General features: G+C 32.6%; 2 protein-coding genes across 9 annotated transcripts in view; one reads left to right on the top strand and one right to left on the bottom strand.

Moving 5' to 3' along the window:
- The first annotated feature begins 264 nt into the window (after positions 1–264).
- On the top strand, positions 265–3,415 carry LOC128209803 (ADP-ribosylation factor K-like). Its single transcript, XM_052914020.1, has 4 exons — positions 265–526; positions 950–1,120; positions 1,514–1,648; positions 2,689–3,415. The coding sequence occupies exons 1-4, from the start codon at positions 460–462 to the stop codon at positions 2,838–2,840; spliced, it is 525 nt and encodes a 174-aa protein (XP_052769980.1). The 5' UTR covers positions 265–459; the 3' UTR covers positions 2,841–3,415.
- A 2,638-nt stretch (positions 3,416–6,053) lies between these two features.
- Positions 6,054–19,367, bottom strand: part of LOC128207191 (centrosomal protein kizuna-like) — a 28,401-nt gene continuing 15,087 nt past the window's right edge. For 6 of the 8 annotated variants that reach the window (XM_052909980.1, XM_052909984.1, XM_052909982.1 and 3 more), the window contains 4 exons: positions 18,319–18,457; positions 13,813–13,986; positions 12,692–12,747; positions 6,054–6,694 (listed from right to left, as the gene is read on the bottom strand). In XM_052909980.1, coding sequence (XP_052765940.1) covers positions 6,588–6,694; positions 12,692–12,747; positions 13,813–13,986; positions 18,319–18,457 — 476 coding nt within the window. In that variant the 3' untranslated portion in view covers positions 6,054–6,587. Of the gene's footprint in view, positions 6,695–12,691; positions 12,748–13,812; positions 13,987–15,740; positions 15,762–18,318; positions 18,458–19,367 lie in introns of all 8 variants that reach the window. The other 2 variants (XR_008256662.1, XM_052909987.1) reach the window with 2 other exon arrangements.

Genomic DNA, 19,367 nt, shown 5'->3' with positions numbered 1-19,367 from the left:
AGTATAATTTAGATAAGACCTTAAAAACCTCAAAGATCATAGCATCCATGTATGCCTTTGACTTCATTTTAGAACCATTATTCTTCTACTGGACAGAATAACTCTAAAACATGTACTGTTGAGCAATCCTAACTGATTTACCAGTTGTTTAAGCTATTCCACAGGATTTTGACCTCCAATACCATTTACCAATATGGCACTGGCTTGCCTCACAGGTGGATTTACCTCCCATGTTCACTCTTTCACAGTATCCAATGTATAACAAACAGTGTCATTATTATTCATTGTCAGTTCAATAACTTAGTGGCTGTAGGCCATCCTTGAAAATCACCCATGCTGAGGTCCAAAATATCTGGACATAGGAGTGTTTAAGAACTGTGTGGGGTAAATGTGGAGACTATAAATGAAGATGTTGGATTCTGTAATGGCCCAGTAGTATGCAAATGAGCAGATACAGTCATGGGTGGGGTATGTAGTGGTTATTCAGTTCCTAAGAAGGTACTTCTCATGGGACCGAAAGGATCAGGTAAATATTTTTATTATTTATTTTTGTGTATTAACTGAAAGATGATAATGATTTATGATGATGAATATTTATGTTATAATGATAATTGCTACAGACTAATATTTAATGGAAGCTGTGTTTTTAACCTTATTATAGTATAAAAGATTATTAACATTTTAATATTTCCTGGAAAATGATTTGAAATAAACTTTTATAAATAATTACATTGAGAAATAATTATTAACTTATTATTTTTGTATAAAAACTAATTTTCAAAAAAAACCAAACTTAGATATATTATTGAATTCAAAATCAATGTTGTAATGAATAAAATCATAAACTCAACTTAAAATGATAAAATACAATGTAACTTCTTAATTATTTTTAAAGCTTTTTTATTAATGTTTGAAACTTTAGTATAATAATTGCAATTTTTTATGAAAGGCAAGACCACCTTGCTGTATGGCTGGTGTTTGCCAGGTCAGGAGACTATGGCGGCGCCCACACAGAGTTTCAATGTTGAGATGGTGTACGGGGTGCGCAATGGGCAGATGCTTCTCATGTGGGACATCTCCGACATATCAAGACGTCGACAGTTCTACCATGGCACTGAAGGTGTGTACTTGTTGTTTCTTCCACAGGGTTTCTCATCATTTTTTTTCTTTTACCCTTTATATAATCTATAGATCATTAAAATATGGGGTTAAAAAATTGTGAGAACCCCCTGTGGTTTCTTGTAGTCATTTAAAGACATTTAAATGGACAAGCCTGAATTATGATGCAAATGTTTAGCTGAAAAAAAAATCAATTTTGTCCGAATTCTCATCACTTTCAATTTTTAAACATTTTTGAATTTTTCAATTTTAAATAAAAAACATTTGAATATCTATACTTTGCTGGCTAATATGGCAGTACATACTTTGACCTATTAGAAGTTACAAGACAACAGTACCAAAATGTTGTAGGATGTACACACCAGGAAACTAGTGTTATTTGTCATATTTTCAGCACTGGTTTACCTCCTCGATGCCAGTGAGCTCAGTAATCTGCAGGAAGTACAGGCCGACCTCCGAGTCCTGCTAAGGGACCGTGACATGAAGGGCCTCCCGCTGCTCTTTGTGCTCAGCAAGGCCGACCTTAACAGTGAGTAAATGCTTTGGTTTTACCGTATTTATTAGCTCTTCCGTTTTTTGAAGAAAAAAGTTCAGATATTTTGTTACCCTTGGTTTTGGTGTAGTCTACATTTTCAGTTTTGGGCTACAACTGATTTTTTTTTTAAATATTTAACTGAAACTTTGTACACATCTTACCAGGGAAAATATGCTCATGTACAGTAAGGCCAATAACTCTGGCTTCATTATTGTCAAGTTATACCCCTTGTTTGAATCAGAAAAACAGAGGAGCATTGGCATTTGCTCCTCAGTGCTCTTGTTTCATTGACTGTTAGGTTTTCAACATGTAATAATACAAACAATTAAGAAGAGACCATTCTTTTAAGCATATAGGATAGTGCAGTCAGTCGCCCTTGAATATGATTCAAATTATATGTGAGCTTTATAGATCATATTAAAGGTATTCGTTCATGTAGTATAGGGTCAGAAATCTAAACAAAATGCTTGTTTCAATGATAAAACATCACCAAAAGTTTAAATTAGAGCTGTATTTTTTTTTAAATATTTATAAAGAATTCATCATAAGGATAATACAAAAAAAAATCCTACTGGTCAAGTTTCAATTTAGATTGTTAAGTTTGAACATTTTGAAGTTTTTTTCATATTTTTTTTATATGTAAACATGTTATTTAAGAAACAAATTGATAAAATTCTACGTAAAAATAAAAAAAAATAGTAAAAAATTGTTTTGTAACCTTCCTTTTATATATCATATCATCGTAGCATCATTATGGTGTTATTTGAAAATGTAATCCATGCAAAACATTATAATGGTTAATCAATATGAATTAAACATAGAAACAATCTGATGTGAATATAAAAAATGCACAAACACAGCTTTGCGTCCTAATGATGGAGGCTTACCTGGTACCTTGAAAGTAATTTGAACATGGTAGCATTTCAAACTGCTGTAATGCATGGTTAAATATTGAAAGAAAATGTTTTGCACAAATAGTATAGCTATTATTACATCCGCTCAAATTTTCTATTTTACATTTATATGTTTTTCAGATATGTACTCAATACCAAGCATCGAGAAGGAGCTAGATTTGGAAAACATAGCGGCGGACAGAAAATACGACTGGGCAACAATACGACAAGATGAACCCACAACATTCCAGGTTGCCTTACAAAAACTATGCAGTCTTGTTTACTCAAAATGAGCACAACTTTCTCAAAGAAGAAACTATGCTCAACTTTTTTTTAAAAAGGCGGGTGACTTGATACAGAAGACTTATCTGTTGCTCTGAGCTGATATTAAAGCAATTTCTTGTTAAATCCGAAATTAGCCAAACTTTCTCAAAGAAGAAACAAGGCTTTACTTTTTATGAAGAAAGTTGGATGACTTGATATGGAGGGATTAAGTGTTGCTCTGAGCTAGCAAATTCTAGCAACAAAGTTGAATAGCAATGAACCAAGATTGGTTTGGTCTCAAACTCAATGTTCATGTTGACCAAATACGTAATTTGGTATGCAACTTTAGACCTGAAGCTAATATCCATGAAACATATTGCATCTGTCATCAATTCAATGGTCTCGTGTTTGTCATGAGTGGTTACACTAGTATGACTACGAAGAAAAGGCAAGAAACATTGTTAGATGACTTTGAGAATGGAAGCTCTGTAAATTATTTAAACATGTAGGTCATGTTCATTTATTGTCTTTTATACATTGTTTATTTATATTTTACAACATCCATGTTTTGTTCATGGTTTGAGAAAAGAACTGATGCAATAAATTCTTAAAAAAAATATATATGTTTCTCAAACTTTTACTTTGACTTATTACCGGTGCTATTTGAAAACTGAGTAAGCTCACACAAGGTGATAATGTGGAGCAGCCCCCAGCAGTGTAATGTACAGGAGTCATGCATGCAGGTGACCAATATCTCCAGCTGCCCGCGAGAGTCCAGGAGGCTTACTTGTGCTAATAGGTTGTTGGTAGCAAGCTTTTTTCTTTTAGCTTTTCATGATGTTTCCATTTGCATTCAATGTTCACTGATATTAATTTTCAATGTGTACTACAAAACCTGCAATGTGAAAAAAAAGGTTTTAAAAATCAGGGAATAATCGCAAATTAAGATTTAAGGTATCAAGAAATATGTACAACTTTGACCTTCATTTTGTTTTTACAAACTCGAAAAACAACTCGAATGTACATATGTGCAGGATCTCTAATTTAACTGAACTCCATCACTGTATGTCATTCTTAATTGCAGTTATTGAGCTAAAAAGTTGTTTTAAGGAACAAGGACCTTTTAACCTTATCGCTAAAAGTTCAATCCCAAGATGCATTTCCACATACCAAGTTTAATCACTTCGCATCATCAGCTCTAGTTATTGATAGTTATAAACTGTTTTCAGTATTTGTGACCTTGACTTAACCAGCCACAAAGTCATATCAGGGTATGTCTCCACCTGAGCTTGCTTTGTAGTAAGTTTCATCACTATACCCTATTCATAACTAAAGTCACAACAACTATGGACATTACAGCCAAAATTTTGAAAAACTTGATAATCGGCCAGAGCGCTTTAGACGACACAGAGCTATGGCCCTTTAATTGTGAAATAATATCCAAATTGACCATACTTAACCCTTTCTTATCCAATCTCTTTCAACCGCCATAATTATAATATTTTCAGACAAAATGTCTCGAACAAGTTCAAAGTGATACTCATATTTAAAATCAATACATATATATATGTATAACAAACATAAATTTTGAGTGATAAACCTTTAACTACTTGCTAAATAATGAACTTATGGCAAATACTAGTTACTGATAAAAAGATTGTGTGTAACATGTGATGTCAAACAAGGCCGACAGATCCATTCATAGAAAAGCATGCTCGACCTGAAGGGGTCCACTGGTCTCACATACACTCAAGTCTCTATTCACACAGAGCCCGGGCTTTGCTAATTTGCATATTACCTACCAAGTAAACATACATACTATGAACCTACTTCCATCTATAATGGAATGTTATACAGTAATACTTTGAACGCACATCCACCTACTACAGCAGACTGTTACGTGTGTATTTAAAAGCTAAAAATGCACAACTGGTGGGTCCTAAAGGATTTATAGTGATTAACTATAAGATAGAAATACAAGGTATATAAGTACCTCGTTTTCTGCACATTTCTTTCAAATTAAACAAGGTATCCTTCATAAGAACAATTGTTTTTGATATTTATTCATGCTTTTCAGTAAATTAAAACAATTGTATTAATTTAATTGTCACAGGTTCATCTATTTCGAGAGTAAGACTAAAATCAAATGTCCAATCTTTACAGAAATTGGTAACATATTGTGTACAGACATACCAAATATATCTCAAATTAGCTAAGTAATATCCATTTCCTTAGATTGTCTGTTATCGATCCTCCTATACTGATGACTCCATCAACTGGCAAATAAGATATCATTTGCTCCATTTGACTCCATCTTTTTTACATCCTATTCTCATTTAATCAACTGGAATTAAATTGTTGCCTTCCACACCAGAAATTTGCAAACAGAATTAGCAAGCACATGCCATGTCTTGACAAGTTGTAATGTTTCTTTGTAAAATTAGCAAGAACATAACATGTTCTTTGTAAAGAAGAAATATTTTTGTAAGCCAAGTCAATGACATGTACACTAAAAAAGATCAGTCTTTATGAATATGAGGCACATGGGCAGACACATTCTTAGGAGAAATTGATTACAGCTATCAGAGGAGTGATGATTACCTGGACACTCTGCCTCAGGACACAGGAATGTTAAATTCATCAATTTTGTGGTTGATGTTAATTGCAATAAAATTGTGGTTTTGTGTTGTTGTTCTACAGGTTTTCATCAGAACAAAGGGGCATAATTTCTCTACAAAACATGTTTGCAATCTTTTTATGTTATGACCAATTTTATATCAACAATTACTAACCATGACACCAGCATATTTTCATCAAAATATTTTTCTTCTCTTGTGCTTTCCATTGGCTTATCTCTTGGAAAGTTGTGAGGGAGGTCTGGTAAACATCTTTGTTCCTTATATAGGATTTGAAGACTATAAACAGAAATAATCAAAATAATAACCTTCCTAGCTGCTCTCCGAATTGGTCTTACACACAGGAAAAGGTGAAAAACATTTCCAATTAATGAGCAGTGAAAGAAGATAACAGCAACACCAAGTGGGGTTGTTTTGTCACAGATTTTAGCCACACAGGAGTGTTGGACAAGATGACCACTAGTATATTGTTTCAGTGTTCAAATATTCATCTCCAACTGCTGAGCTATTTGCTTGGAGGGTCAACTTGCATAACGATTAAAGCCAGTGCTACTTCCAGGATGTTTCTTTCCAATGTTATTTTTGTAACAAACAACATGATTTGATATTTTATATTTTAATACTACTACTCAGATCATATTTATAACACAACACTTATGTTTTTAAAAATAAAATAAAGTACAAGTATAAATAATGTGTATCACAGACATATATAAGATTTCATCAATGTTTTACTTTCCAAATTACATTAAACAATCTGAAATACATTAAACAATGTGTGAACATTATCTGGAGCCATATTCACCTTCAGTCTGAGAAAGAAGCTGAAAACTGATAATCTTAATTGCGTTGTTACACTGTTATGGGAAAAATAGTGGTCGAAAATTTTGAATATTTGTGATATAATCTTAATTCCATAGTAACATTGTTCTGAGAGGAGTATTGGTCGGAAAATATTTGAATACCTTATTACTGTTACTTTCTCATTTTTTGCTACAAAACTACAACATCAATATAACATGTTAAAAATATTATGTTTATTTTAGCATTGCTTTTCTGCTATTGAAACCAAGTGAAAATGGGCCAAGTATTCTATGATGAATAAATGCCAGGACACAGAAACAGCGAACTGATTTAAAATCAGCCGTAGAATTCATAAAAGTCATCATCATCTTCTTCTTTCTTCTGTGTCATTTGTCCAATATCCACCTCTGTGTCTGTATCGAGATCTGAGCTGATCATCCCCGCTGGAAAATAAAACAATACTAACATGCTAATTGTGATCCTTTAAAGTCAAATATCCCTGAAATACGTTTTTTTTTTCATTTTCACCTGCTGAAAGCAGTGTACCCGTATACATAGTTTTCACTGATGAATACAAAAGTTCCATGATGATAATTGCAGCACGTTACGTTATTTCCTGATATAAAAAAAATGTATATTAACTTGTTCAAAAGGCATTGGTAATAAGTTGTGATGATAAATTAATGAACAGGGGTCTTCATTGGAAGGGTCTTCATTGGATGTAGCTATTCAGATTACTCAAAATAAATAACAGATCTCTACAGTGAATAAAGTCAATGATGTATGACCATAAGATTGACTTAGGTCACATGTTGAATTCACCCCTGATATCTTGATAAATCAACTAAGAGGGCCTCTAATGTATGAATCAGTGATGCATGAAGTACAGCCAATCCATGTGACTCATAGTCCTCATTCCGAGTAACAACATTGCCGTTTTCCTTCAAGGGCGTTTCAAAAAAGGTGCAACCTGCTTAGTGGTTTTCCATGCGGTATTTTTCCACATTTTGTTATCATGGTTATAACAATACTGCCGGGGGGGGGGGGGGGGGGGGAATTCCAGGATGGTTTGAATTATAGGTTAATTCTGTCAATTGAGTAATGGTTTTCAATATAATACTGATGTTCTTTATTAATTTACACATGCCAATATACTTATGATTGATAAAAATCTTAACTTATATTAATAACTGATATTAAAAGGAGACTTGGTCAAATTTTAACATCCTATGAAATTATTTGATCTATCAGATCTTCTCAGACCACAAATGCTTTAAAAATGATTTTTTTGTAGTTTTCAATATTTTAACGTCAAGTAGAACAACGATCTAAATTCTGTAATTTGATTTCGTCAAATCAACGTTTGTTCAATAAACAAATTATTGAAAAAATACAAAAAAATGCTTTGCCCATGCTCATTTCCGTATCAGATTTTCAGGGTTTTGTTTGGTATAAAGCAATGACAACTTTGGAACTTTGATGAAGTTCTAATTTTCATTTATATTTCTTTGGCAAAAACAGCCAAAAAAAAGTCAGCAGTGTAAGGAAAATTTAATTTTACACCTAACTGCTCAAACTTGCAATGCCAAAAGATTATTCTTCAATCCAGGTGCACATAATTATAATTAAATCTATAAAAAAAATCTATGGAAATTAAGCACCAAAGACATTTTTTAGATGGCACTAACAGTTATTAGTACAAAAAGTTGTTGCCATTTGAGATCCACGCCAAGCCTACTCAAACACGAAAAATTTATGTAATAGTATTTAGCAACGTTATCGCTTCGACATTGAGTTTAAAATACCAGTCATGTTGACATGCTAACACTCTTTCTGCACTTATAGAGAGAACCATTACCAAGAATGAATACAAGAAATGCAACATTTCAGAAAAGCTATAAAAGAAGGTTTGTTTTTATTATTTCTCCAAAACTGAAATGCAGAAATTCCCTGTCTGATATTGAAAATCTTCATACATTTTTTCCCTGTCTGATATTGAATATCTTCATACATTTCTTCCTTGTCTGATATTGAATATCTTCATTCAGTTTTTTGCTGTCTGATATTGAATATCTTCATCAGTTTTTTGCTGTCTGATATTGAATATCTTCATTCAGTTTTTTCCTGTATGATATTGAATATCTTCATTCAGTTTTTTGCTGACTGATATTAAATATCTTCATTCAGTTTTTTTCTGTCTGATTATGAATATCTTCATTCAGTTTTCTGTCTGATATTGAATATCTTCATACATTTTCTCCCTGTCTGATATTGAATATCTTCATCAGTTTTTTTGCTGTCTGATTATAAATATCTTCATACATTTTCTCCCTGTCTGATATTGAATACCGTCATTCAGTTTTTTTGCTGTCTGATATTGAATATCTTCATACATTTTCTCCCTGTCTGATATTGAATATCTTCATCAGTTTTTTGCTGTCTGATTATGAATATCTTCATACATTTCTTCCCTGTCTGATATTGAATGTCTTCATCAGTTTTTTGGCTGTCTGATTATGAATATCTTCATACAATTCTTCCCTGTCTGATATTGAATGTCTTCATCAGTTTTTTTGCTGTCTGATTATGAATATCTTCATACATTTTCTCCCTGTCTGATATTGAATATCTTCATCAGTTTTTTTGCTGTCTGATTATGAATATCTTCATACATTTCTTCCCTGTCTGATATTGAATATCTTCATAAGTTTTTTTGCTGGCTGATTATGAATATCTTCATACATTTCTTCCCTGTCTGATTATGAATATCTTCATACATTTTCTCCCTGTCTGATATTGAATATCTTCATCAGTTTTTTTGCTGTCTGATTATGAATATCTTCATACATTTCTTCCCTGTCTGATATTGAATATCTTCATACATTTCTTCCCTGTCTGATATTGAATATCTTCATACAATTTTTCCCTGTCTGCTATTGAGTATCTTCATACATTTCTTCCCTGTCTGATTATGAATATCTTCATCAGTTTTTTTGCTGTCTGATTATGAATATCTTCATACATTTCTTCCCTGTCTGATATTGAATATCTTCATACATTTCTTCCCTGTCTGATATTGAATATCTTCATACAATTTTTCCCTGTCTGCTATTGAGTATCTTCATACATTTCTTCCCTGTCTGATTATGAATATCTTCATACAATTTGTCCCTGTCTGCTATTGAGTATCTTCATACATTTCTTCCCGGTCTGATTATGAATAACTTCATACAATTTTTCCCTGTCTGCTATTGAATATCTTCATACATTTCTTCCCTGTCTGATATTGAATATCTTCATACAATTTTTCCCTGTCTGCTATTGAGTATCTTCATAATGTTTTTCTTGTCTGATATTGAATATCTTCATACAGTTTAGTCCAAGCTTCTAAGAGCAGTTTCTTTATCATAAGGCACTTGTTGAGTCTACGACAGATGCTCCTTGAAACTCAACATATCCATAACCCAAATTGGGCCTAACTGGTTAATTTAGTATATAGCATATTTTTCTTGAAATCATCTCTATTGGAAAGATAGACATGAAATCTAACATAGTGATAGAAAAAATCATACATCTTAAACACCTGTTTTACCAGATAGCTTCAACACACTCTAAATGATTCTGGCAGCCATTTTAACTGCATTGTGTGTAGGTAACTACTCTTAGCAATTACTGCACCACTTTAAATGATGACCAGTCAGCATATCAAAAGCAACAATAGTCTGTTTACAGTATTACAATTTTTGGTAACTGAATTATTTTTTTAACTCAACAAGGGACCCTGGTAATTATATTACATTACAAGAGCACCACCTGCGCAGGCTGAACGTTTATCTGATTTTATCCTTTTACGCTTTATTTATTTCATATTGTACCTTTGATAGTGAACAGGTATTCCTCAGTTTGAAAGTGAAAGCTTTGGTAGTTTGCTTGTAAGTGACTCTAGCACAAAACTTAAAAAAAACAGACTAGCTTAAAATTACAAAGTCCAAAAATACTTAAATATCCCCCAACCTCCCCCTACCTTTCCAAATATGTGACTTAAAAACCTGTTTGATATATTGAAGTCAATATCCATTTATTGTCTGAGAAAAAAAATGAAATCAATCCAACAAAAATTGAAGAAGCTATGTCCAATTCTCAAAATCCATCAAAATTTATGTTTTTACCCAAAAACCCCAGGTGAGACTCAGCATCTTTAGGGTACAATGTGAAGAAGGGTATTAGATGAACAAGTTCCACAGTTTCAAAGTGATAGCTTTGATAGTTTCCATGTAGGTGACCTAAACCCAAAAGTTAACCAAAGCACCCGACGTTGACAATCAAGTGACAACAATAGTTCGTCATTTTTTTTCAAAAATCAGATGAGCTAAAAATGTATATATTCATAATTGATATGTTTGAGGATGATATTAATGACGTTTGTTGCTAACCAAATGACGGTAATAATGTGATATTGCTATGATGAGGATGATAAAAAGTTTGCCCATACCCAAAATACATTTATAAATAAAGTTATGAACCAATAAAAATATAGAGAAAGATTATGTGAAAGTAAAAAGTGCCTTGCATTTGTAAACAATGAATAATGCAATGTTATATCAATAAAATGACAACATGAAATGGATGATTGTGCAATTTCTTACTCTGTTTCACTACAAATATGAAAGAAAAAAATCATATCACAATAGTACAGATAAACAATTTCACAACTTTTAATAAACATGATGTTGTAGAGGGCCTAGAAAATGTTTAAAGTTTCTACATCTATATAAAAGAAAAAACATCACTGATTAATAAAGCCAGCAGCAAAATGTGTAAAACTGGTTAATTATTGGGTTGGGTCAAAGTTGGCTAAATGTTTAACGATTGCTCAATATTTATCCGAAACATATTAAAGCTGCACTCAAAGATTGACGTAAATGTCATGAAACCAGTTATACAAAACTGGTGACAAAATATCATATTGCAATGTTTGATATAAATGTTCAAAAATTTAATGTTTAATGGCTAAAAGCGTTACTAATGCTTTAAAAAACAAAAGGCCCAAAAGGGCCTATGCTCTACTGGCTGGGTTTGTGTGGTCAACATCACTGTTTTCGAAAAGAACCAACCTCTTATGGATATCTGAATACTGTATCAGTTTCATCGAGATACAATCAAAACTGAAGACTGTATCATGTTTGCAAGCATTTTTTACACAACAGCATTTTTTTTATACTATCAAGGCCCATAATCTAATCATTTCAAGGCCCATAATTTAGGCATGCTTGGGCAGATCTAGCTGGTTTTCGAAAGGAATAGAGATCTAATGGATATCCAAATACTGTATAGTTTCATCGAGATACAATCAAAACTGAAGACTGTATCGTATTAACAAGAATTGTTTACACAATAGCATTTTTTTATACTTTCAAGGCCCATAATCTAGGTATGCAAAGGCGGATCTGGCTGGTTTTTGAAAAGAACCAAGCTCTGTTGGATATCTAGATACTGTATGAGTTTCATCGAGATACAGTAAAAACTGAAGGCTGTATCGTGTTAACAAGGAATTGTTTACAGGCACACTGATTTTTTATACTATCAAGGCCCATAATCTATGCATGCATGGGCGGATCTGGCTGGTTTTCGAAAGGAACCGAGCTCTAATGGATATGTAGATACTGTACAAGTTTCATCAAGATACAATAAAAACCAAAGGCTGTATCGTGTTAACAAGGAATTGTTTACAGACACATGGACGCATGGACGCATATACTACGTACACATTACCATCGCATAAGCTCTTCTGGCCTTTGGCAAGTAGAGCTAAAAATGAAATTTTCGGCAGTTTTCCAAACTAATGACATCTGTTCAATTGTGAGTTATCTTTTATGACTGAATTGAAGCCATTGATACCAAAAACAGCTAATTCTGTGACAAAAAAAAATAAAAAAATGTCATTACTCCTAATCTGTGAGAGTGCAGCTTTAATAACCAATCAAATAATTCAAATGTGCAAACTAACTTAAAGACAACCTATGGACAATTTATACAAGTGGCTGCAGTCTGGATTTGGAAGAAATTGGTATTTACTTTAACCATTATATATTTTACAATTGTGAAGGAAGCTATGATAGCTTATACTAAGTCACTCTCGTTGGCATGATGTTGCGCGAGAGTGTGTTCTTCTGTTGTGGGGGAAACCGGAGTACCCGGTGAAAACCCACTTGTCCGGCTTGGTGACCACCAACAAAACTCACATGCGCCCAGGCCGGGAATCGAACCCAGGTCGCCTTGGTGAGAAGCGAGTGCGCTAACCACAGCGCTAACCAGACACCCTAATTGGGTATTTGGTAACTGTTATCGCCATTAGGGTATCATACTAAGAACTTTCCCTTTTTGCTTACGATTTTCCTAAAACAACAACAGACAAGATAGAAAACATATCCATTCCTTACCCAGTTTCCTTTGTTGGCTGGAGCCCCCTGTAGATCCCAGCACAGACTTCAAGGTGCTGAAACAAACATGTTTAAACATGGCCTAAAGTATTGTGTTTAAATATGAGGAAACTACATTCAAACATGGCCTAAAATATTGTTTTCAAATATAAGGAAACATTATATTCAAACATGGCCAAAAATATTGTGTTCAACACTAAGGAAACATTACATTCAAACATGGCCAAAAATATTGTTTCAAATTATTATCAGCAATTTCATTTTCTAGATGTCAGTATTGTGTAAAAACATACTTACATTAAATCATTAATTATTGCAAAATGCATTTCAAGATTACACTAGTAGTTTAAGAAAAAGGTTTTTTGTTGATAAAAAAATGTAACTGTTTACTATACATAAATCTATTTATTTAAACTCAAATTGATCCTACCGGCCTTTATATAAACATAGCTTTAGTATACATGTATCATGAAGGTTACATTTGAAATTTTAAAATTTAAAACATCCCATTATATAGTGAAACTGATAAGTAATCCTATTACCAGTAACTTACTATAGAGAAATAACTAACTAGAAAAAATGTACATTCGATATTAGTAATATTCATTAGCATGTTAAGCATGTATAGTGAGTAATATAGCACAATGCATTAGTCAAATACATCCACTGTTAATTTTAGTTAAAGACAATGAATAAACGTTTTGTGCTGAGTGATGGAAATCTTACTTAAATAATTATTCCATAATCCTCAAAAAATAGCAATTGAAAGCACTATGAATAAAAGTATTTGCAGGCAAGCAGTGACTAGCTAGATATCTCTGTGTATCAAGGTTATAAATGATAAAATAAAGAGAAATGATGATCAAAGAATTAAAACACAGGGGTAACGATAATATGTAAATGAATTGATGCAACACCATTTTTTTTCTAGAATTTTTATTTGATCAAATAGAAGTTCTGCTCACCATCTTTTAAAAGCGTAACCCATCCACTAAGCCTTACCCATCCACCAATAACTTTTAATAAACAACCAAATAAAACTACATTATGGGGTTATATGTGACCTTAACCAAAACAAGGACAGGGCTAAAATAACAGTGAAGCAACACATGCACCGGTACCTTTGTTGTTGCATCCCTGTGGGAGCCCCTGTTGGAACATACACAGGAGGCCCCAAAGGGGAACTCAAGTCAGACAGAGGCTCCTGCTCATGTGACTCATCATGTGACAGGTCATGTGACTCCTCTAGAGGGGCACTAGTGGGGACTTCTACTGGGGGGTCAGTACGGGGTTTACTGGAACAATTACAATGAGAGAAAGAACTGCAGTTAGTAAATGAAGTGCACACATCAGTCATGAATATATGATGAATTCTGAAACAAATATCAAAACATGACTTCTACATACATATTTTAATCACAAACTTACAAACTTTTGCAGTTCTCATCTGATTCTAAACTTTATGCGTAGAAGTCATATTCTGGTTAATGTGAAAGTTTAATTAGAATAAACATAGCCTGAATCAATATAGGTAGAGAAATATCGAAGCTCAATGAGAATTCACTCGAATAAAATACATATAAATGTTTGCAAACAGAAGTGATCAATTAATGTGCATGAAAATGACATATAAACACTAGCTGCCATATTTTCCGTAACATTTTTAAGTTGATTTATGAAAAAGTATATTTGAAGCAATTTTGATAGAGGAAGGAGTTATAGTTAGATTATGCTTTGAATGAATAAAGCAAAAGATCAAGTCTGATCAATGTAAAATGCTATCTAAATCCGTCCTATTTCATCAAATATAAAACTTTATGCTTGAACAGTGCTAAATTGCAACATTCAGATTTACTTCATCTGTCCTAATAAAACAAGAGCAATTTAAAGCCACAGCTCATCTTATTTTAGTCAAACTAGAGGCATAACTCAAAATTATTAAGGCCAGAGTTATGGATCTTGTTTTACATGGTTGGATCATATCTACCAACATGTGTACCAGTTTTTTTTGCATATCTTGAACAGGTATTGAAATATGCCCAAATGACAACAAAATCAAGGCTATCATAAAACCAAGACTGTTTTCCTTGACGGTTTTGAAAATCTGTTTTTGGAAAACTTGGGCAACTATACATGATATTTGGATAATTATTGAAAGTTGTCTCCTGATAAAAAAGGCTAAAACTTGAATAATCTGCCTTGGAAAGCAGGACATGAATGAAATGTCTCATTGAACTAGTGTTTGAAAATGAACTCAATATTTCAGTCTTATATAGCATTGAACTTTATATTCTCAATCCACCAATGGAAAGTGCAACATCTGTAGGTTGACTTCCCACATCAAAGGAACTGACTGTAGCCTTTATTATGTGGCATATATTTTGATGTAACACCAGGAACTAACTACTGAAGAGGCAGGCTCATACCCCCTCAAAGCATCACAACATGTACATTTTGCATTGGATTCATCACAACAGACCATTTCAATCGTAGATTTAAATTTTACAAGAATGGAGAGGTGACAAACGAAACTCTAGAAGTAGAAAAATGGCTGTTTGAATCGCTGTGAGGTTGTACAAATTTACTATCTCTTCAATGCATGATGGCATAAAATATGATCATGCTTTGTTTAACTGATTGACGAGTAAATTTCCATGCAAACAGTAGTAAATGGTTTCTTTAAACGTGAGTATAGCAACCATTTTTACTTTTACACCTCAGTTTGGACCTCCAAAACAAAAGCTATAGTAGCTTTGGGTACTTTTCTGAAACATACTTCACTATAAAAATCCTTTAAAATCAAATTGTTAATTATGATGTTACTATGGTAATGCTGTTTTTTGTCTATAATGCATAACTTAACAAAACTAGCCACACTCGATTCACTCTCGTTACAATAGCACTACAACACGATTAAAAATTCAATCATTGATAAATAAAAACATAATGGAAAAATGATGATGTTCCTGCAGTGATTTTTAGCATATATTATTCTATATGCAAAACTGCAATCCTATATTTTAGCAAAAAAAGATACATTTTATCTCACCCTCACTAAACATAGAAATATCTGTCAAAATAGTAATTGTAAAAATACCTATAATAAACCAAGGTATTTGGAAGGCACTCAATATATAACTAATCATATGTTATTACATAACAAATACTAAATAAATATTAAAGTTTTGAGGTGTCTGAAAAAAAATGTCCAAACTCGACATAATCCGACTGATGTGATTTTTGGCTTGGTAACTCCATATTGCTTTGGTATCATTCATTTGAAAGTGTTTTATGTATGAATAAAAACATGTAAAATTTATATCAAAATTGGTATTACAAACAAGCTGTTTTGAAAGATGGCCGTATGTTTTTTCGTCTCCGATTTCGGTTGAAATAAAAAGCAAAAATATACACTGGAATAACTTTATGTACAATGTATTTTCAATTATTTATTAACATATTAGAAATCAGCTAGCAATTCCCATTCAAATGATACCAAATTGTATTAAAATAACAGATAGTTAGTCAGTGATTCATTTTGAAATTTGCATGAATGTTTCCATGGGAACACATATTCTAGAACAAAGATTCCTGGACTCCATTTTAATAATGATCATAAGGCTTCAGACTATTCATTTCCAGGCATAACAATGTGTATGGTGAAAACTGCGCTTCAATGAAAATATAGTACATGTATGACATTTATCATGTAGATTCTGCCGGTTACTAAATAGATTTCCACAAGCATTCAGCATTGTAAGGTTTACGGTTAAGACATTTTATTGAAACAAGCCTCTGAGTAAAAACGAGAGATTCCAATGAATAGTTTAGTGAACAAATTACTTCCAAATAATGCATCTTGCTGTTGTAATGCATTTGTCAGAATAATGAGGAAAAAAAGTGTAGAAGACTTGGGATGGGCAGCAAAATGAATCACTGAGTTAGATGAGCATTGTGACAAGTCTCAAATTTCTTGTATCAAATAGAGAAAGTTGCTGAAAGATAAACTGTAAAACATTTCACAAAAATCATGCATGGAATGGCCTAAACTCAAATTCAAACAAGAGCACCCAAAGCCGATGCCAATGCTTGTTTTAAGTCGGTAAAGGGGAATAACTCCATATCATAAAATTAAGTTATGGTCTTACTTTACATGTGCATGACTTCATCGTTTATTGCAAAATGTGTCTTTGCTTCCATATCAATATTTTGAACTTGTTTTTAGCTAACATAACAATTATATTTTTATAAGCTGCTGGCTATGACAATACCTCATTTTTTTTTCCTTCAAAAAACAGACAAAATCAAAAGTTAATTAGAACTACATTGAAAGAGGTGTTAACAGAAAGGCCTGACTACTGGATTGGGAATCAGCTTGTACACTCTCATCAGGCATAGTCTAAGAAACTTGTATTATCTGAGACCCTCATAACTTACCGTAGAAATAATAAAAAATAAACTTACTAGATATTTACCGGTAACTAGACATAAGACGGCTGTTCAAGAAGTTCATTTACTTCTTCAATAACTTTTAGATTTAATTATATATGTGGATAGATAATGTTTGGACAGGAAAAATGCAAAATATACATTTTTTGCCTATCATGAAACAAATGCTATAATTACACTCATTTTTTTTTAAGAAAGACAATAAGTAAAGCCATTTAATGCTAAGGCGGTGCACACTATACCAGATTAGGTTCCACTAAATAAAACATTTATATTAAATGGCTATAGCCTAGTTGAACATCCCTCGTACTAGATATTTTGATGCATTTAATAAAAATTTGTTGTTGTTTTTTAAATTATTTCTCGGAAACTTAAACTTGCTTTTAAGCCATGTTACTTTCAGTGAGAGTGTACTAACTTGATTTAATGAGGCCATAGGAAATACACGGCTTACCTATTTTGACTTCGTGGAGAAAAGGCAAATACAAGATTGTCTTTCCCCGCTTTCCTATTAGATGTATCGAAACTAAAATATGGTGTAATATCTAATAATTGGATGCAGTTTAATTTGATTCAGCATTGTCCTATCCTTTAACCACGAAGGAACTCCATTACAAGTTTTCGATTACTGGGGTTGGCCCTGTAATTTCTATTGTATACCGTAATTACGGTAAACATATGCAAACTTAACCTTCATTTGTTAAGTTAAGTAACTGTTACAGCATAAGATCATTACAACAAATTCTAAAGTGACAACTATTTGCCCAGCGTGAGATGAGATGGCTAGAAGGGAACATTCTCTCAATCAAAGACACAAATCTCTGCCTTAACTAGGGAAACAATATAGAATAACACTGCCTCCTGTAAAAAACAACCTTATATCAAGCTAAGATATCATGCTTAAATAATCATCAGTATTAAGCTAGAAACTATAGGACTTTAAAACACCTATCAATATGTTATGTGTCTAGATGTTGGTTGAGAACTGGCAAGCCAAATTTCTAAACCAGCATGGTTATCACAGGCCCTGTGAAACCGCCACCTAGGAAACAGACGGTAAAACTCAACCTTTTTTGGCCACAAGTTTTGTTTTAATTCTAGAACACCTTCGATCATCTGAGACATAGAATTGATAGGCGCTTTAGTTACATCCTGATAAGCCATGTCGGCTTGCTCACCTGCCGGTACTGCGAGGAGAGAGGGTGGAGGCCACCTGTTTCTCTAGCTCGTTGTCCGAGTTGTCTGTGTCGTCATGTTGTGGCGCCACCTGCTGGCGGGGCAGTGTGCCACTCACTAGAGTCTTGTAAGCCTCTGTCTCTGTAAGGTATTCGAGTTTATGTGTAGGTTTTATTAAATGTAGAAGCATCAGTTCTATACATGCCATTTTTTAATTTTTGTGTTTTATAATTTATCAGTGTCAGTAAAGTATTAGTAAAGAATCAGTAAATTTACTTTTGCCACAAATGAAAATATCAATCATGTACTTGAATAAGAAAAGATATATTTTTTATAGAAAAAAACAAAAACATAAATGCATTTATCTAGATTTTTTTATATTTATTTACAGTGCACATGTGAAAATTAAGAAGGATCTAAGTAAGTCAAAACATAATATCATTTACGTATGTAAAAAATACATATTTATTGTAGATATATAATTCTTAAGTTTGTATGTGATAGAAATATGAATGACACATGCAAAAAATGGCATATGAGCAGACAGAAATTTATGTCTATGATTAAGTACCAGAAATCTATCAATAACTGATGTTCTGAGAGAGACAACTCATTTATTCAGTTTTGTCTATATAGAATACACACAAAAATCTGAAAAAAGTATCCAAGTATCTGTGATGAACAAAAGCATTAAACTAACTGGAAAAAGAAGGAACTTAAACAAGTAATTTTTATCAGCAATGTTTAGAAAACTCTATCAAGCAAGCGAAGCATAGGTTTTCTCCTTACTTAAAGAACACCTTACAAGAATACATCATTACTAAAATGTGTTGCATCAGGGAATTTTCAGCTCAAAGTTGGAAGCTTGTATTGAAAAAGAATAGGTATAATTTCATTGAATATGTTTACAAAGCATTTTTGCCATTAAAATTGCAATTAATTTTGAATTTTAGAACTTGTTTGACACATTTTTTATTAAATGTCCTAAAATAAAAAAAAATGTTTTCATTACAATTATTATCAACTGAATGTTTTAGCATTATATAGTATA

The sequence above is a fragment of the Mya arenaria genome, chromosome 11 (genome assembly GCF_026914265.1).
Source record: "Mya arenaria isolate MELC-2E11 chromosome 11, ASM2691426v1".
In the NCBI taxonomy this organism is placed as follows: domain Eukaryota; kingdom Metazoa; phylum Mollusca; class Bivalvia; order Myida; family Myidae; genus Mya; species Mya arenaria.
Note: the sequence above shows the minus strand (reverse complement) of the source record. Positions and strands in the feature narration are given on the sequence as shown.